The 21,499-nt window shown below is 36.1% G+C and overlaps 1 protein-coding gene across 1 annotated transcript; it reads left to right on the forward strand.

The window, feature by feature from the left end:
- The first annotated feature begins 103 nt into the window (after window positions 1-103).
- On the forward strand, window positions 104-21,292 carry ercc3 (excision repair cross-complementation group 3). The gene is made up of 15 exons (XM_079841046.1): window positions 104-283; window positions 908-1,107; window positions 1,206-1,442; window positions 1,549-1,598; window positions 2,588-2,723; window positions 3,695-3,862; window positions 4,064-4,268; window positions 8,779-9,093; window positions 9,668-9,852; window positions 11,015-11,217; window positions 14,407-14,503; window positions 16,159-16,276; window positions 17,999-18,117; window positions 18,253-18,402; window positions 20,539-21,292. Exons 1-15 carry the CDS (start codon window positions 256-258, stop codon window positions 20,674-20,676), a joined length of 2,349 nt encoding a protein of 782 aa, XP_079697172.1. The 5' UTR covers window positions 104-255; the 3' UTR covers window positions 20,677-21,292.
- Window positions 21,293-21,499: the final 207 nt, after the last annotated feature.

Here is a 21,499-nt window from a genome sequence, read left to right on the forward strand (position 1 = left end):
GACGGTGTTTCATTTCACTGCAGTTGGAATATCGTCGTTATATGACAGTTTGCACATTTACACGTCCAGCCGACAGGTGGCGGTATGGGTTCGGGTTTGGTTTACATTTCGCGATCGTTTTTTCCGTAGAGAAAGAGCATGCTGGACATGGCCGCTACAGCAGTGACGTCTCAATGAATTATCTTGCCGTTTTATTAAAATGTTTTAAATCGAAACTGAATTCACAATAGTGGAGTGTTTTCTACGGCTGACACAATGGGAAAGAAAGACAAGGGTGATCGAGGTAAGAGACGATATTCTTTAGACATAAACGCATGAATTTAATCAACAACAGTTTGATGAACCAATGCAAGATGTGCTGTTATTTGATAACTACCATGTTTAACTAATGTAGCAGAGAACATTACGATGGCATTATCGTTAAACGATAACTATGAGCTCATTTTTATTCATAAGTAATATATAAACAAATATTGAAATGCATGACATTCACATTTTCAATAGAAATGACATTAAAGTGTATTTTATTTCACCAAAAATGCAGTATTCTTGAATCGTATTTCAATTTAAGGTAATCATGAAATTATATATATATATATAAAGATGTACAGTTACTTAAGTGAGTTAAAAACACTAATTGCGTTTAATATAAACTATAATACATTTTAATTTAATCATAGATAACATACAATTAAGTTAATTCTTTTAAAGCAAATTATTCACGTAATAAATGCCTTTTTTACACTTTTTCCACAGAGGTTACAGTGTAGATATTGTTTCTAAATACTATTAACTCAAACTATTACTCCTCAAGGTTTTCAGGTTCTTTTGGAAATTGCAGAATCTTAAATAGCAGGATTGATTATCACTGGTTTACATTGCTGAAGTCGTTGTTTGTCCACTTTAGATAAGAAGTCCAAGAAACGTTATTATGATGATGATGAGGAGGATGAAGAGTTGGTAGGCAGTGAGTCTCAGGAGGCCATTCCAGCAGCTGCTGGGAAGCAGGTGGAGGAATCCAGCACTAAACAGGATGAATATGGAGCCAAAGACTACAGACTACAGATGCTTCTCAAGAATGACCATTCTTCAAGGCCCCTATGGGTGGTAAGACTTAAGATTCTTGATCGATTAGCCATTTACAACAGAAGTCACCGCCATTAAGAGTGTCCCTATCCCATTATCTGTGTGTCTGAATCTTGTAGGCTCCCGATGGTCACATCTTCCTAGAGGCTTTCTCTCCCGTGTATAAATACGCTCAGGATTTCCTGGTGGCCATATCAGAGCCAGTGTGCAGACCCATTCACGCACACGAGTACAAGCTGACGGCCTATTCTCTATACGCCGCTGTGAGCGTCGGCCTGCAGACCTCTGACATCATTGAGTACCTGCAGAAACTCAGCAAGACCTCCGTGCCTGATGGCATAGTGCAGTTTATTAAGGTGTGTGTGTGAGCTGGTGTGAAGTCTGTCTGAATTTTACAATTTCAACAATTTCTATATATCAAAGCTTCTAAATTTCTCTCTCTCTCTCTGTGTTCTTCTGCAGCTGTGCACAGTGAGCTACGGTAAAGTCAAAATGGTCCTGAAACACAACAGGTCAGTTTGTTTTTTTACACATTGTTCATTATTTAACTCTCACTAATGTTAGTTATGTTGTTGAAGACTCAGTTAATTAAATATATAGTCTTTTGAATGATTTAGCTGTCATTTCATTGTTGGATAATGGGTGGCTTTTTGAGCAGCAGGTAGTATTTAGATAAGGAGAAGTCTGTCGGAAGTTGTAAACCATTTTTTGATCATTAAAATGCTCTTGGGATTTATTTTTTTTGTTTTGAATCTTGAGATTGGATGTACTTTATTCTGAACCTTATTTGTGACTTTAATGGTGAAAGACTTTATTTTGAACTATTGTTCAAAAGGTTTGAGTTGGTAAGATTTTTTATATCATATTTTAAAGAAGTCTCTAATACTCACCAAAGTTGCATTTGTTTAATTAAAAACAGTAATTTTGTGATTTTTTTTTTACTATTTTCTATTTTAATATATCTTAAAATGCAATTTAAGGCTGAATGTTAGTCTTCAATGTCTCATGATCTTCTGAAATCATTTTAATATGCTGATTTTGTGCTGTTATAACACCTATTATTATCATCAATGTTGAAAACGGTTTCTCTGTCTAACGGTTTTGTGGAAACCTTTTTCAGGATTCCTTGATGAATGGAAAGTTTAAAAACAGCATTTACTTAAAATAGAAATCTTTGAAAACTTTGTGAATGTCATTACTGTCACTTTTGATCAATTTAATGCATCTTAGCGGAATAAAATTATTAATTTCTAGTATTAAAAAACCTTTTGAATGGTAGTGTATGTAATTAGTTGCCACCTGTGAGTCCTTATAAACTAGACAACAAGCACAGGGCATTGATAGTGTAGATGAGTAAGTTAAAACATTGGGTGTTATTCATCAATAACATTTGTTCTAAAACTTTTGTTTGTATACAGATTTCACGCACACATTTGTGCGTATGCACAGTTAGTGTATGAGAACCAATGTTTGTGTGTGTGTGTGTGTGTGTTGAGCACAGGTACTTTGTGGAGAGTGCGTTCCCTGATGTCATTCAGAGGCTGTTACAGGACCCTGTGATTCGGGACTGTCGTCTTCGGTCTGCCGAGGGTGAGGAGACTGAGCTCATCACTGAGATCATCTCTAGCAAATCAGCAGTGAGTTTGAATGCATATACAATCTCAATTTTGCATACAGTACAAGCAGGGGCGGGTCTAGGCAATTTTTCGTGGGGGGGCCAGGCTGGGGCACAGAGAGGGGAGGCACATTTAAATACATGTAAACAGTGAACCAGTATAAATAGCCCTACACTGGAAGTAATAATACTGTATATTATTGATAACAAAATATATTATAATGAGTGAAAAGGAATTCAAAATGAGTAACTTCAAATGTGATATGAAATAACAAATAACTTAAAAGTAGTAGAGGCACATGGGCTGTGGTAAATGCAATGCAAGCAAGATTTTTTCCATCACAGTTGTATATAGTTTTAAACAAGATGGACCAACATAATTGACAACAGTAGAAAGGCTTTTGAGCTCAACAAGAAGCTGTAGCAGTGTTTATTCATATTTATATTACATTATAAATATATTATTTGTGTTTTCCACAGGATTTTGTGAGACTGTGCTGGGTAGACATTGGTCCCTCTAGGCTAGGGGGTGCTCCCCAAAAGAACATTTTGTTCATTTTAAATTTAAATGCATAAATCTGGTGCATTTTGAGAGCAAAATTCAGTGACTAGATCCATGAAGAAATGTGTTTTTTGTAAACAATTTAGTCAAACTTTAGTAGTAATTTATTTATTGGTTGCATAGATATGAATGGTGATGGTATAGGGCACATAAATGATAGTTCATAAATGATAAAACATGTAGAGTATGCATTCGAACCATCAAAAATATGTAACAAAAGAGGTTACCTTTGTTGAATTAACTTATTACTAGAATAATTAGTGGGTGCCTGTAATACATTATTGTGGGTTTGGGGCAATTACATTTTGGGGGTGGCCCGTGCCACCCCAGGCCCCCCTTCTGGCCCCGTCCCTGAGTACAAGAACATGTTGACATAAAGACGCAGAAGGCTTATTTCTGGTACCAAAAATTTGTTGTGTTGTCCTGTCCAGATTTCAAAGTCTCAGCAGGACAATGGTGGTCCATCCACCTCCCAGCCTGCAGACGGGCAGCGCTCAGGAACTCAGGTGCCAGAGGACATCTTCAGTTACTACGAACAGATGGATAAAGAGGAGGAGGAGGAGGAAGAGACGCAAACAGTGTCATTTGAGATCCGTCAGGTGTGTGTTTGGGCTTGAATGAGATGTTACTTCACTGTGAATTTATGAGAGAGTGCACTGCGCAATATGACAAAATAAGTGCTGTCTTCACCACTGAGTTTAAAAGACTGATGTTAGCGGTCCAATTTTTAGATTAGAGCCTTCCATTAAGATTTTACGATCATCTAATTCCTCCTTCCTGTTTCTGCTGGACCTTGGTAGGAAATGATTGAGGAGATTCAGAAGCGCTGCATTCAGTTGGAGTATCCCCTCCTAGCAGAATACGACTTCCGTAACGACACGGTGAACCCTGACATTAACATGGACCTGAAGCCCACCGCTGTGCTGAGACCATATCAGGAAAAGAGTCTGAGGAAGATGTTTGGGAACGGTAGAGCTCGATCTGGAGTCATCGTCCTGCCTTGTGGTAAACATCTGCACAGTGTTTGAATAATTTCTTCCCTGAACCAGTTGATGCCTAGTCCTGTACTATTGCAGAGCTTGGCTCTGCATCCACAGCTAACTAAACAGACTATGCTTTGGAATAAAATTCAGTGATATTATTTGGCCAAAATAAATATGAAGTTAGCGATTTCAGACTATTTGCTATCAATTTCGTCTTTTCAGGAATTATTTTATTGACTTAATGGAAATTCAGGAGTTCTGCCTCAGTCTGGACGATATTTAGGATAATTAAAAATGGAATCTAAATTTTCCAGGTCAATTTTATTTCAATAAAGTATTTATTTGTCATCAGTAAAAATGTATATAAAAGTCTATATACATTAAAAAAATTACGTATACACATTATACATTTATATAATATATAATATATTTATAGTCTGTTCCAATAACAGTAACATTTAACGGTTCTCTACCAATTACGGTACTAGAGCAAAAACTGTTATATTAAAGCAGCACTAGGTATCTTTTCAACCTTCATAATATATTTTCAAGACTCTTGTGATGATGCATCGACTTACAATAGGTTGAATGACACGTCTGCCATAGCCTGACGGGGTCTGTATCGTTTTTAATCATACTTTTAAACTTCGGGTTTCGGGTAGTAACCCGAGAACAAAAAGAACTACAATATTCGACTGCTTTACGGCATATACGTCACTTCCACCACCACCCCCACTTCCTTAAATTCGGACTTGCGAGCCCAACTATCGCTGGATGTTATAGTCATGGCCGAAGCAGCACAGAAAAATAAGAAAGCAAAGGTTTTGTCGGAGGAAAGCAAAAAGAGGAAACGAGAAAGTGATCGGATTAAAGGCAGGACGAGGATCAACATTGGGCCAGCGTTTGCCCGTTGGCGTGAGCTGAAGGAGGAGGGGCTACATTCTTGCAAGTAAATACATAAGACGTATAAAATCATATTTTAGGATACCTAACATGTCTGTGATATTTGTTTATTTGTCTTGCCTCAAGCTATAATGCAAATCGATTTTTCAAATTTGCAGATTCATCTATGGTAGCTTGATATTATAATATTGACGATATATGGTTATTACCTACCACTCAAACATTGAATTGAAGTATCATACAGATTCCGTAAAACGGTAACCAATAGACTAGGCTACTATAATGACGCTGGCTTGTAAACGTGAGCATCGCGATCATTTGGCGTTTGAAAAAAATAAAACCCATGAAATTATATTCATATGACATGCTGAAACATATGCCACTGTACCTGGGATGAAGACATTTCACACGCGACGCAAGCAGAACACCTGCATGTGAACTCCTGCAGTGTTCAGGGCTATCATGGTTGTCATGTCAACAAATGCACGTGCGATGCATCCACTGATGTAAGATGGGAAGAGTTTACGACAGTAGTAGAGGACAATACTGTTTCCCAACTGTAGAGGGACACCGAGAGCAAAACCTACCTAGTGCTGCTTTAAGTACTTCAAAAATGTTTGTCCTATTTTGTTTCGTCTGTTGGTTATCACTGTCAATCATCACAGTTTCTAATTCAATCACGCATTTAAATACGGTTGTCAATCCAGAAACGTTACAGTGTACTTAAGGGATAGTTCACCCAACTATCTACTCCCATACTAAACTACTCCCATTATAAAGCTTACAAGAGCCAGGATATTTTTTTATATAAATCTGATTGTGTTTGGCTGAAAGAGTCATATATATTGCGGTGCGATATTGAAGAAAAATGCGATATCCTTGTTAAATAATGCGATATTCGATATGCGATACGATATTGCTTTAAGTGTGTAAAATCTATTTCTTTCCCCAACTGATATTGTTCACTTAAAGCATAACCGACTGTGTTTACATGAATACTCATCAAGATAGCCATTTTGACATAACTGTGTGTGTATTTGACACTTTGAGTGTGTAACAAGACACAGAAAAAAGAACGGCTTGTGCGCACGTTTCGGTGTGTGTGTCAGACAGCGCGAGACTGCAAGGAGTTGTTTTTTCACAAGTTATTGCGTTTAATAACTCTTTTTAACATCAAGCAGGTCACAAAAGTAACAGTCGTGTACCCAGTCTATTCTGTTATATGCGTCAACCTAAAATGTACACTTTTCACAATGTTGAAGTAGCCTTTTAAAATCATTCAGATATTACGTACCCTTGCGATTATACATTTGCGATATTTCGATATATTGTGCATCCCCAAATGGGAGTGAATGGTACCCTAGATTTTGAAACCCAAAAAAGCGCATCCATCCTTCATAAAAGTAATCCTTACGACTGCATGGTATAAATAAAGGCCTTCTGAAGTGAAGCGATATCCATGTTTATAACTTTATAAACTATAATCACTGACTTCCGGTTATGGTTGCACATGAGTCGAGTTCTGGCGGAAGTGACCAATGTATGACATGTGATGTAGGAGTAGTCACCTCTCGCGGTTCAAACAAATAGTGCTGGGCAACACACTCAAGCTCCGTTGACATTTCTCTTTAAAAATTATCCAGTCCCTCCAGAAAAACGCGATTATGCGATCGCGTGATTTAACGCATAATCAGCCAAAGTCCGCATATTCATGCGGGGGCCGCATTTTTTCAAATACGCCGCACTTTCGCCGCATAAATTGCCTATTTCCGCGTGCAAAATATGCGGGGCTATCATGATTTCATAATCCCCGCATTTTCGTTGCAAAAAAAGTCATATATATTAGCAGAAAGTTGAAAATTTTTCGTTTACTTCACACAAGAGCCGCCATTTCCGCCTATTGCCATGGGAACGTTTTGAAGTGACGTGATTACCCGACGCGAACTTCATCGAAAAGCTTCAAACCCCGTGGAGAAACCATAGATACCGGTGAAACCATGATGAAGCACAAACTCCCATTGGCCAACAAAAATAACAGCAAAAGAGCAAAGCAGTTTCCCTGTGTGCTGACTGATTTCAAAACACAGCATCATGAAGCTTTGAAGCGTTATGAATCAATGAGTCGATTCAGCGGTTTGAAGCGTTATGAATCAATGAGTTGATTCAGCGGTTTGAAGCGTTATGAATCAATGAGTCGATTCAGCGGGTTGGATCGCCAAAGTCACGTATTTCAGCAGTTTGACACGCGATCCGAATCATGAATCGACTCGATGATTCATAGCTTCATGATGCTGTGTTTTGAAATCAGTCATCACTATATAAGTCGTTATTTAGTTTTTTTTGCACACAATAACTATTATCGTCGCTTCATAAAGTTATTGTAGAACCACTGTAGTGAGATGGACTTTGTAACGACGTCTTTAGTAGGCTACCTTTTATGGGTCTTGAGAGTGTACATTGTGCCAATGGAGGCCTTTCTGAGCCATCGGAATTCAACTAAAATATCTTAATTTGTGTCCAACAACATAAAGGGAAGTCATTAATGACAGAATTTTCATTTTTAGGTGAACTAACCCTTTAAGAGATTGCACTTTGTGCATTGGAAGCACTCAAATGTCTGTTTTGTATAGCGACATCTGTAAAACAGGAAGTTATTTATTAATTTTTTCAGAAGTTGTAGCATATTCCTTTTGTAAAGCTACAGAACTTGATTGACTAAATGTTTTGTAAATTTGAGCCATTATTAAGGTCTTCAATAAAACAAGATGAGAACTTAAATATTCCAGCACTTTCTGTGATGTAGTGCTTTTTTTCTCTTTCTCATCAAACCGCAGTTTTTGCAAGTTCCCGCAATTTTATCGCATAAAAATCCCGCATTTTTCATCGCATTTTTTAAGAAAACGTGCCGCATAATCAAGGATTTTTGCCCACAACAATCACAAAAAAAGCCGCATTTCTCTGGAAGGACTGATTATCATTTTAAATTTCTAATTCGTGACTGGTGTTTTGTTTTGCTCTATCCTCTGCGCTTCCGCGTACTTCAATACATCAGGTCCGAGTTCACTCTTCCACCACAACTCGACTTTATAACAAAGTTATAAATATGGATATTTTTCTTACAAAAATGCATCGCTTTGCTTGAGAAGGCATTATTAACCCCTGGAGCAGTATGGATTACTTTTATAATGGATGGATGTGCTTTATAAAGCTTGGAAGAGCTAGGATATGTTTTAATACAACTCTGATTGTGTTTGGCTGAAAGAACAAAGTGATATACACCTAGGATGGCTTGAGGAAACTAAATTTGTTTTCAGGATGTTGTGAATGGGTAAAAAACAGAACGCAAGAGAAGAGCTTTATCATCACTAAGGCTGTCAATCTCTGAAACGCAAACTCGCTGAATTCTGCTTTTTCTGAATTTCTATGTCTTAAATTGTACAATGAATCTCTTATTTACATTGTGTTTACAATGAGTGTTGTTTAGCAAGGCATTCAAATCCATGTACATGATCAAGGAATTTAAGATACCAGAGCAATTTTGGGTTAGAAGCTATTGAATTGTTTTATTGAGTTAAAATTAATTGAATCTACATTGAAGTCTTTTGTTATTTTACTCTTCTTTCCCACAGGTGCTGGTAAGTCACTGGTAGGCGTCACTGCTGCCTGCACGGTTCGTAAGCGCTGCCTGGTGTTGGGAAACTCCTCTGTGTCAGTGGAACAGTGGAAGGCTCAGTTTAAGATGTGGTCCACCATTGATGACTCCCAGATCTGCCGTTTCACTTCTGATGCAAAGGACAAACCCATCGGCTGCTCTGTGGCCATCAGCACCTACTCTATGCTGGGCCACACCACCAAACGCTCATGGGAAGCTGAGAGGGTCATGGAGTGGATGAAAAGTCAGGAGTGGGGGCTTATTATACTGGATGAGGTGCACACAATCCCAGGTGGGTTGTTTGTGAATCACATCTTCCATGCTAATTTTTTTGGTCGCTTTGATTTTGTTTTCTTCACTTTACGATGGTAAGCTCCACCCACAGTGAAATTTCAAGACAGACAATCCATAATTCAGGCATTAGATTTTGAATGGCGGATATTTTGACACTTTAAGTCAATAGGAAATTTTCAATTTGCTGTCTTAAATGGTTAGTTCACCCAAAAATCACCCAAACCCATAAAGCTTTTGTTTATCTTTGCATATTTTTTTTTAAAAGATATTTTTAATCTTATAATAATTTTTGTCCATTATTGAAGTCTGTACAGAGATGCTAATGAGCTGTTTAAACTGGACTTTCATTTGTCCTGTCGACGTGAAATATGTCAGAAACTGAACGGGCATCTGTATACTCACTGTATCCAGTGTAGACAGCGCAGAATATTTGAGGAATATCTTCTGATTGGCTGAAATTTTGTCACTTCGCTCAGCATTTCACTTTTAATAAGGACGGGGAAATATTTGAAACACAAATGGAATGTTAATGAAATCCATACAGATTCCTGACTCTTTTGTGTTTCTTACAGCAAAGATGTTCCGACGTGTTCTGACGATAGTCCAGGCACATTGTAAACTGGGTCTCACTGCCACATTAGTGAGAGAGGATGATAAGATTGTTGATCTTAACTTCCTGATTGGGCCGAAGCTCTTTGAGGCAAACTGGATGGAACTACAGAACAATGGTTATATTGCTAAAGTCCAGTGTGCTGAGGTAAGCTTCTGAAAATATAAATTTCTTAATGAAACCACTATAATACAAAAAATACAACAAATTATCTTTTCATGTGCATTTTTCATAATGTGAATTGTAAGATTGAACCGTGTCAGGGGGTCAACAGGATGTATGGGCTTGTGAAACACAGTGTTTAGAGGCTTTGGAGCCCGGTGCACAAAGAAAACACAGTACTGTTATTAAATATTGCCTCTAATTTTTGATCTTACTAAACAAAGCCCAGCACACACTTTAGTCACATGAGCAGAAAACACCATGTACTGACCCATGCGCTGTTCTCTGTCCGCTGAACACAGACTTCACAAAGAGGTTCTATAAATATTAAAACTTCCAATGCAAAACAAGCAATTTTTCGCATTTTTGGTAAACCTTTTAGCATGTTTTGTTTGTTAGATATATAGCCTAAAAATATACAGTTCTTACAGACTTGGAAAACCTAACAATTTCATAGAATTTTATAAAGGTATTTTCATGGAAATTTTTTATCAATTTATTCATTTAAAATAGGTTTTTGTTAAAAAATGTATAGCCTTTTCATTATAAAAAGGCCCTTGTAAATGTTTCTAGTTATGCTTTTTTGTTCTAGTGAAGTATCACTATGCAGTTTCATGCTATGTGAATAAGAGTATGAATAATCCCTACCCTCTTATAGATCTTAACAGCAGAAAGAGTGTTGAGAAACTTGATTCTAATATTACTTTTTTTTCCTTTTTGTATAATAAAAGATATATTGATTGTGTTTAATGTATAATATAGTAAATACAATTCTATGTATATAGTTTTAAAATGTTTAATTATAGCTGCTGTCCGTAACTTTTTTTCAGGTTTAATTTCATTTTTTATTCACATACATAGAGCACATTAAATAGAGTAAACAGCAGCTCAAATTTGCATGAACCAACCAATGAGGTTTGTTCTTATCCATAATTTGAGCTTCCATTATTTTTTACATGTGCTCTATATATGTGCCATTTGTGTCCTTTCTGAAGACACTTGATTACTTGTGTGATGTCTTTATGAACTTTTTGGGTGTTGTATAGGAAATGTAAAAAGCTGTGTTTATTATCCTCAAGTTTTTGAGTGGGTGTGTGTGCTTTAAACCTACATTTCCCTTGAGTGTTCACAGTCCCTGTGTCTCTAGGTATGGTGTCCCATGTCTCCTGAGTTTTATCGTGAATATGTGGCCATAAAGACGAAGAAGAGAATTCTTTTCTACACCATGAATCCCAACAAGTTCCGTGCATGTCAGTTCCTTATCCGCTTCCACGAGCGGAGAAACGACAAGATCATCGTCTTTGCCGACAATGTATTCGCTCTGAAAGAATACGCCATCCGTCTGAACAAGTAATGGCTCATTTTATTTATACACGGTCACACACTCATGCATACACCAGTGCTTTTGCATTTACATTGTGCTTGCCAATTAATATTTTTTACAAAGTTTGTTGTAGAGCTCTACTTTTTCAGTGGCCTTTTATATTTCTAACATATTTTCCCCATTAATCTGCTTTATAGGCATGAAATATTTTGAGTTCTAAGTTGGGATGCACAGATCATAGAAAATTTTGGCCAATACCGGTAACCGATAATTTTCATATTTGAAAGATGATAACGATATATCAGCCGATAAATCTAAATCCAAATTTTTATATAATTTTTGATTGCCTGATTACAAAATCAAAGGTCTCACAATTAAAAGCTATGTGCCAAGCACACAATTATAATGTTCTCACTATAATTCTATGTAGCCTATATGACAGACTTAAGCTGGACATGTTGCACTTAAAGGGATAGTTCACCCAAAAATGAAAATTCTGTCATCATTTACTCACCCTCAAGTTGTTCCAAAACTGTACGAGTTTCTTTGTTCTGCTGAACACAAAATAAGATATTTTGAAGAACCAAGCAGATAGAGCAACCATTGACTACCATAGTAGAGAACAAAAATACTATGGTAGTCAATGGTTGCTCTATCTGCTTTGTTACAAACATTCTTCAAAATATCTTCTTTTGTGTTCAGCAGAACAAAGAAACTCTTACAGGTTTGGAACAACTTGAGGGTGAGTAAATAATGACAGAATTTTCGTTTTTGGGCGAACTATCCCTTTAAGTGTACTTTCCTTTTTTGAAGTGATTCCAATCATAGTTTCAAGCAATTCAAATCCATCATGGCAAACAGTGTGCATCTGTCTCAGCTGAAGGAAATAATCTATTACTTATTGGCTTTAATATTAAAGGGCAGATAGCGATAACATTAAAAATGAACATATATCGGCCGATATCGATATGGTGGGTGAAATATCATGCATCCCTCGTTCTAAGCCATGAGCTTAACCAACCTGCTCCATGAATCATAACATTTCAAACTTTGATTTATTTAGGGATTAATTTATTGATATATCTTTTATAAATCATATAGGATGAGGCAGTACTGTTTTGATATTAAGAGCACATCTTAAAAAAACAAAAGCGGAGGACACAGAGTGAGCTTATGTGGGGAAAGTGCATAATCCAATTTGTCTTAAACATGAGACATGCTTTATATTAAGGGCTTCAAAATATCTCATGAGATATAGTTTAAAGCGGCTTGCGCCGCCAGATGCTCTTAAAGATACATGTTCTATTTAATGTGATTGAGATGTGGTGTTTTCATCAGTGCATAACTTACTTCTCACAGGTATATTCTCCATCTGTATATGTGGACGAGCCTTTTGTGAGTGAGTCTCCGCTAAACCTCACAGATTTCAGTAAACGAGCACTGTCGTGCACATGCGCTCCAAATGGATGGAGCGCAATAGAATAGAAGCGCAATAATTCTGACTAAACATTTTGCTAAAACTGTTGTTGGACATTAAGGCCTGGTTTCATATACAGGGTTTAGATTAAGCCAGGATTGGGCCTTATTTTAATTAGGACAATTAAGTAGCTTTTATAAACCTGCCTTAGAAACAAACCATTTTGTACATATAATATATAGTAAAACCTATAATGGTTACATTCATAGCCTTCAATATGAAAATATTGTTTGTAGGACAACATTGGGCAGGATGTGAAATAGCAACAATTTTTACATTTTTTATTAACAGAAAAAAGTAGACAAAACCAAGATATATACCGTATATTGCCATTCAACCAAAAATACAGAGTTTTTTTGTCCATATCACCCAGGGCTAGATTCAATGCAAAAATGTATTTGAAAATCAAGACAAAAATATTAACTACATGCACTTCAATTCATTTATGCACAAAATAACTACTCATTATTGGTTTTCACACATAGCGCTTAGTACATTTCCATAAAATTGCCAGATTAAAAATCTGCTGAATATCAACTGTTAATGCAGCTAACAGCGGGCCGTTAATAAACGCAACACACACGTCTCGCGGACATCCTGTCGAATTCAACCAATGAGATGACGACTTTGAAACTCCTGAAGTGCTTCCAGATAAGTGTGCCATATGCATCAGACGTTCAGACAAATGTCTGTGGGCGTGGCATCTGAGGCTGAGACTAACCATCACCTAACAACCTTAGAGGTCATGCTATTTCCATCTTGAAAAGTTTAAGCAGTACTGCTGAATGAATTGTATCTATTAATTTTCTTTCCTTTGGTCGAATATTAATTGAATAATATAAACAAAGTCATTAACTTACTAAAAATGTACTAAAAGCCTTGTAAGGGACAGCTTTTACAAAAGAGCTCCAAATCAAATGATCCAAAAAATGTCTTAACCAGATTTCGAAATGAATTCAAATGTATGTTGGTCATGATGCAAACCTGAAAAAAAGATTAAGACCAAACCTTTGTGTTTGTGTCTGTGCTCTAGAAAGCAACATAATTTACATTGGACTGTTCCTGGCGCAACCTTTAATCAGCTTTACTTTCCTGTTAATCACCTTTAACTTTGCCAAATGAATGGGCTTTTCCTTGCGAATTGTGCAAAGTGATCTTTCAAAGAAATTGAAAGGCTACACTCTAAATCTCTTACTCTATCGAGAGGTTGTTTGGGCACTCTGCCGGAGCCTGAGCGTTTGTGAGATGAAACTTGCTAACTTTTGTTTTATAATTTTATAGTTTATATAGTATATAAATACATATACAATGTGATTCTGCTATAAAAATGCTTTAAATTTGCATTGCATAGGTCACTAATCAAATTTGAGCAAATTTGTAAGCATATTAACTCCTTTGTACACTCTTAACAACAAAGATTCCAAAAGGGGGTTTTCAAAGCGATGCCATAGAAGAACCATTTTTGGTTCCCCAAAGAACCTTTCAGTGAACAGTTCTTAAAAGAAAAGAAAATTCTTAGTGTGAAGAACATTTTTAAAATCCAAAAAACTATATTGCACTAATGCCGCTATGGAAAGGATCCCTGAATTTTAAAGGTTCTTCATGGAACCATCGATGTCAACAAAGAACCTTTATTTTTTAAGAGTGTATGAAGGGCCAAAGTGTCCTTCAATGCACAAAAAGATGGTATGTATGTATAATTTTTTTTTTTTCATTCTCTTACACTCTCTCTTTTCAGACCATATATTTATGGACCCACATCTCAAGGAGAACGTATGCAGATCCTTCAAAACTTTAAACACAATCCCAAAATCAATACCATCTTTATCTCCAAGGTAAACTGCTTTTCTCTGTCCACTTTCCTGTGAAACTGTGGATTGGTATTTTTCGTTTAATTTTTGGGGTGTTGTTCTTAAGCCACTTTTACATAAGCAAAAAAAAGTCTGCAACCAATGAAAATCAATATTTCTATTAAATTTGAATAGCATCTATTGAAATATCAACAGCCCTTTTACACAGTTGCTGTAAATGCAGAGTTCAGCAGAGGTGACCGGTACACTGATGTGACCCTTTAATTCCTCTCGAAACTTGACATTCCACCCATTGTACAAGAAAAACACATTTCTACAGTTTAGGTGCTTTAGAAACGCTAATAACATTCTTGTGTCTCTCAGTACCTGCACAAGCTCTTTATCATAATCTGCTTCATTTACAAAATCAGCCAACTAAACAAACTCTCTCCACTTACGTCTAAAACATCATACATCTAAATGTCTTTTAAACTTTTATTCCATTGCCAAATGTTGTCAAGATTAAACCCTTGTGCCCACAAGTCATGGTAAAGTTAATCAAGCAATAAATAACCTGTCATTATTTTTGGGGATGCTAATCTATCTGAAATTACACACTTCAGATTTAATTTATATGGAAAATGCATTACTCATTTTGAGCAAATACAAAGAGACCAAACATCCAACAAAATTATGGGCATTAATAAAAGCATTGTCAGAAACATGCATGTGGGTTATTTGAGACACTGATTTTGGGAATGCTGGGATGGTGTTCTGACCTTATTATCTTTTATTTCTCTACCTTAATGCAAATGATTGGAAATGATTTAGTTGTAAAAGGGATGCCATTGTGCTGATATGATTGCCCTCATAAGTCAGGCTATTCAAATAAGATAAGAGTGTCTGCATAGGAAAGGGCTGTAGGCAGGGTGTAAAAAGATGGTATAATAGACCCTATTGTAGTTCTATGCATCTTTTAATCCCCATTAGATGCCTTTGACTTATGTTTATGCTTTGACTTATGCTTTGTTTAATTATGATAAAGCATTCCATCGTGTAGACAACACCAACAAAATGATCAAGAAACTGTGTGTTGATTTGTTCATATCACAAAATAACATTTATTAATACATCATTTAAACTACATTCAGTGATTAAAAATTGCTTTTTAGTTTTAGCTCCAGGAAATAAAGATTTTACTAGTGTATTTATTAAAAATAACTGAAAGTCTTTGAAAATTATTTTACATTTGGAAATGCAAACTTGTGTAGCTAGATCAAGTATGTTTTCTCATATTTGTTCCCTTTATCTGGTTTCATGTTCAAGATTTAGCTATTTTGACTTTTACATATCTTTTTAGCAGGTTTGATTGTTGATTACTGGGAGCATCAAAATGTCTTTTAATTCTCAGTGGCCATTCACACAGAACACGATTTTGCGGTTAAACCTGAGATGCAGGTCAGTGGAACGGGAAAAAATGTCTGGAGTCTAGGTTTAGAGAGTTTTTTTTAAAAGTTGGACCACTTTGTGTTTTTAGAACATCATGTCATATGCGAGAAATGTGAGGTGCAACTGTCAAACATGTCGTTCTAGTGTGTTTACCTTGAAAAACTATGCAAAAGTAGTGCAATGGAATGGAAAATCACGTTCTGTGTGAATGGACCCTTATTCTGTCTTCTCTTGTTTTTTTCTTCTGTCAGGTAGGAGATACTTCATTTGACCTGCCGGAGGCCAACGTGCTCATCCAGATCTCCTCTCATGGCGGTTCTCGTCGTCAGGAAGCTCAGAGACTGGGCAGAGTGCTGCGAGCCAAGAAAGGTAGCGTGCCATGGGAAGCATCTACACTTCGAGCATCATTATGGAATATCTAGATAGACCTTTTAGACCAGTGTTTCTCAACCACTAGTGTTGTCAGGTGTGCCAGGAAAAATGATCAAATTCCAAGAAATAAGTAAAAATAAATGCTACAAAAAAGAATACATCGTCGCAATGTTGGCCGAAACCTTGTATCTGTATATTTTAGTTTTATAAAATGAATGCTATTGGTCATCCTTTATGTCTGTATGTGGGTTGTACACATATTTTACCAATAAAAAGCATTTAAAAGAGGTTGTGACTAAACCTCGTAACTCCATTGGCTCCTCAAACTGTCAGTCAAACCTCATAACTTCAGCCCGCCTCCATTTAGAATGTGCCGCACACAGTTTGGAGATCTCTGCTTGTTTCCAATGCAAGGGTAAATAAGGAGCTAATGTTTGAGTAAGTAAAGTGTTTTTTTTTTAACTCAAGAAACACTATGTCCATAAAGGGTTTGAAGAACAGGGAAATTATTCTTAGTCTTTGCCATCTAGTTGAAGCAAATATAGCTACTGTTTTAAAGCTACACTGTGTGATATTTTCCCCCATCTAGCGGTGAAAAGATAAATGACCATCCAATGAATATTAGTTTTTGTTCCTCTCAATTCCGATTTCGTTTTAACTCCTACGGTGGCCGATTTAGTCCAAGATTAACATGGCTTCCAGTTCGACCTCGTCCACATTCGACACGGTGCCATCGAGTGTTAAAACGCGAAAGGCGAAGCGTGAATTTACGGGTATGTCTCTCTTTGGCTAATGTACTTTCAAGATGGAGGGGCAACATGGCGACCCGCATTCGAACCCCTCACCCGTATGTATTTTCAATGGCATATTATAAACTTACGAGAATACTTTATTACTTGAAAGAAGTAAATATACATTAATGAGCACATATTTTTGAAAGAATTAAGAGTTTTTAGCTAAGAATAAACTAAAAAAGTTACACAGTGTAGCTTTAAATATCATGTCCATAGCGCTTCATCTTTTGTATCATGAGATTTTGATTGTGACATTTCAACAAAAAGAAAACTGAGCGCCCATAAAGCGACAATAAACTTTATATCCCGCAATTTGATGAAAACATAATGCTGAACGCATTGCCTCAGATGCGGCTGTTCCAGTGACAGACTAAATATACCTGTCATTCGCTTGTCAAAAACCTTTATAACTCCATTTGATCTTGATTTTCATAAAATGCTAATATTATAATGACACGTGCAAGGGTGCATAGCTATATAATGCCACAATGCCAACTTCGAAGACAGTTTAATTAAAAACGAGGTTTCCACCTGACAGTGACGATATGTACATTTTGTTTTATCATCAACATCATCATATATCTACATATATAACCTTATTGTGTTCCTACCTGACTTAAGCTCGAGTTTAACATTAAATGTGAGTACTACTTTTAATATAATATCTAGTTTTACTATGCCATATGAAGCAATGCATGTTTGTGCAATTTTGTTATATTTTTATATAATGGTGCAATGGCAAATAAGGTCGGGAAACACTGATTTAGACTGTCGAATTTTAAATTGTTAGATGTTCAAAGATCTTTTACAATTTGCAGAGAAATATTTCTGGATGAATTATTCCTTTAACCATTTAACTAATCATACCACACAATTTCAAACAAAAACTGTAAATAAATACTACTAACTTTTTTTTTTTTACCAGGTATGGTTGCAGAGGAATACAACGCTTACTTCTACTCACTCGTCTCTCAGGACACACAGGAAATGGCTTATTCCACCAAGAGACAGCGCTTCCTGGTGGACCAGGGATACAGTTTCAAGGTTTCAAGGCTATACGTGAACTGCAAAGACCTCAATTTGATTATTCTGATTGGAAATGCTAGCCAAACTGGATGTTAAATTGGGTGCAAATTGGGTTTTGGTCGCTCACACATCATTCTTTTCATCTCTTTTTAGGTGATCACAAAGTTGGCTGGGATGGAGGAGGAAGACTTGATGTTTTCCTCTCGTGATGAACAGCAGCAGCTCTTGCAGAAGGTTCTGGCAGCATCAGATCTTGACGCAGAAGAGGAAGTGGTGATTGGAGAAGTGGGAGGGAAGCTGCAGGTATTTTTCCCCCTTTCTGCTCCCTCATTTGTTTGCTCGGTGTGTGTCGCTGTTTTGATCCAGGAAAAGCTTGTATTCTTGGCTCTGCTGATCTTGATCATTAACCACAGAAACGGCAAACACTGGTCTTCAGTCTTGCTTCTGTGAAACATAAATTAAACGTATTCCTGTTGCTTTTTCAATGCAATGAAAGTGAATGGTGGTTGAGACTGTCAAACTCCAAGAATGACACAGCCCCCCCATAAAAATCTATATTGAACTGGACAGTCTTCTTGTGCTCTATATTCTGTTTTCTGAAGCCATACATGAGGAACAGACCAAATCAGACCAGTTATTCACTGTTAACTGAAAATCTTGCAGCTAGTTTGTGCAGTTTACATTGTAGAACAAAACATTCAAGTATTGTTAAGTTATGTTTACCACAGACCTTATTTTACTCATAAATTGAAAAACCTTGTTATAAAACCACAGGGAAAATCTTGAGGGAACCAGTGGCGATTTAGTCTTCTAGGTTTTGATGTAATTCCTGCATCACTCTATTTTGTGCTTTTAATTTTTATTTTATTGAGACTGATTTTATTAGTCATTTTAACAACTTTAATACACATTTCAAGAGAAGATTTGTAATATTCACGTTTTTTATTTAATATTTTTATTCTTTTTTGTTTTTATGATTTATTTTTAACTGTTTCAATAGAAATTTCAATAGTTAAACTATTTAGTTTTAATTGCAGTGTCTCGCAAGTTTGAGTATACTATTAAAGATCATAGTATAAAGTATTAAAGATCATAGTATCAAGTATACTATATTAAGCTCAAATGTGAATTGAGAACTACAATAGAGGGCAACATTTTTCAATGCCTGGCCATTTCAATTTCATGCTGTTCCTTACACAAAACTATCGTATGGCTTCAGAAGTCTAAGAGTTGTATGGATTTCTTTTATGGTGCTTTTTTTAATTTAATTTTTCACTTTTGTATATTTTTATAGCTGCACGATTCTGGATAAATTGAAAATCATGGCGTTTTTTTTTTTGGTTTCAAACAGAGATCACGATTGTCTCACGATTCTGAACAGACAATGAAACAAAACCAAAAAAAATTACTAGAGGTTCTGACAAATGTTAATTGTTGCAGTTTATTTAAAATGGTTAATGAATCTGAATTAATTATTTTTAAAAATCCGTTTGGATGAATGATTCAATGACTCACTCATAAACACTTCAATTGTTTCATTACTGGATGAATCTGCGCTTTTTGAACGAACCTCTTGAATTAATGATTCAATGACAAATACATTTTTAACAGTCACTTGCAGCTACCTAGTGACATAATGATGTAATTGATACAATCATTATTTGAAGCGCCATGTTGCTTTCAAAAGGTGATTTTCTCTATTTTGATCGCGTCCGTTGACATCAGTTATAACTATAAACTTTTATCCCAGTTGTTCTGTGATTTTAATATGAATATTTGGTAACAAAACGTTTGTGAAGCTGTTTCAAACCTATACATGACAACGGCTCTCTCTGGCTCAGCAGCAGCGCCAGCGCAGATTTTGAATGTTCCGGTGTGGTTTTGTCAAAGGTTTAATAGACAGCCGAATAATTGCCATTTAAGAATGAGTTTGGGTGGGTGTTTGAAAAGATCACTCTCTTTTAATGATTAATCGTGCAGCTCTATATATTTTGCATAGAAAACAATTTTCTTTGACATTTCGCCTTTTTTTCCTACCGAAGAGATAAAGTTACAAGCTTCAAAATTACTTAAAGGAACACTCCACTTTTTTTTGAAAATAGGCTCATTTTCCAACTCTTTCCAAGAGTTAAACAGTTGAGTTTTACCGTTTTCGAATCCATTCAGCTGATCTCCGGCTCCAGGAACTCTCATTCCTGCGGAATAATCAAGGAACTTTGCTGCCGTACCCATGGGTCCAGCAGGCGCAATAATATTGCGCAGCGCCTGAAAATAGTCGAGTGTAATAGAAAAAAGTGGAGTGTTCCTTTGAGTAAATTAAAGGTTTATAACATTGACGTACATTCAAGCATCATAAGGATTGTGTTAATCTGTAAATGCGTTAAGATGCTTAACATATACCAGTGAAGATTATTTTAATTGTTGACCTGTTTTTTGTAGTATTCTCGCCGTATGGGAACTATGAGCTCCATGTCTGGTGCAGACGATACAGTCTACATGGAATACCAGACGTCCCGCGGTAGCAAGGGTTTGGCCTGCAAGAATGTCCATCCTCTGTTTAAACGCTTCCGCAAGTGAACATATTCACGGACTGACTGAAGAGTTGACCACAGGACTTCCAGTGGCAGGATCGTCAACATATTCATAAAAGACACGTTATGGCTGTTTGTCTCAGGCAGAGCCATTTAAAGACTGAGAGAGAGAGAAAAAAAAACTGCTGTAGTTTCAGAAAGATTCAAGAATCTGATGTCTATAGTATTACAAACAGAATGTTTCTACAATGATTTGTTTGAATTTGTTTTGAGAAATTTAATTTTGTACAGTATGTAAAAGCCAAAAGACAACCTGTTGTTGAAATGTACTTTTATCAATAAAACACTTTGATAGCACTAATAAGATTTTATGCAGTTACATTATTGCATTAGGTAACTTCAATGAACGATATTTACAGCATGTATTAATCTATATAATTTTTTTATTGTTCACAATGCATTAATTAACTTTAATGTATACAATGAGACAGGAATCATTGATGGTGTTGTGCATATTTCTTTAAATCAATGGTCCGGAGTCAATTATTCCAAATATTTTGCAGGTTTTTGTCCATATGAAAATGTTTCTTATGCATCAATAAAAAAAGAATGTGTTTTTTTTCCCATTACAATATCATAAAGACTTAAGTAAACATGTCCTCAACAATTTCCTCAATTATTTAAAAATAGTATATTTATAAGTGTCATCTATCTTTATATATTTAACTTTCCTTTAATTTAAACAGCCAATGAAAAATACTGAGGCAGTAAAATGTAAATTTTTTCTGTAATTACAAACATTTATGACTTGGTTTAGTAGATCACAAAAGGAGAAGTCCTGCAGAATGTTCATGCTTTTCCTGAACATC

This window comes from Gobio gobio (assembly GCF_949357685.1).
Source record: "Gobio gobio genome assembly, chromosome: 17".
Lineage (NCBI taxonomy): Eukaryota > Metazoa > Chordata > Actinopteri > Cypriniformes > Gobionidae > Gobio > Gobio gobio.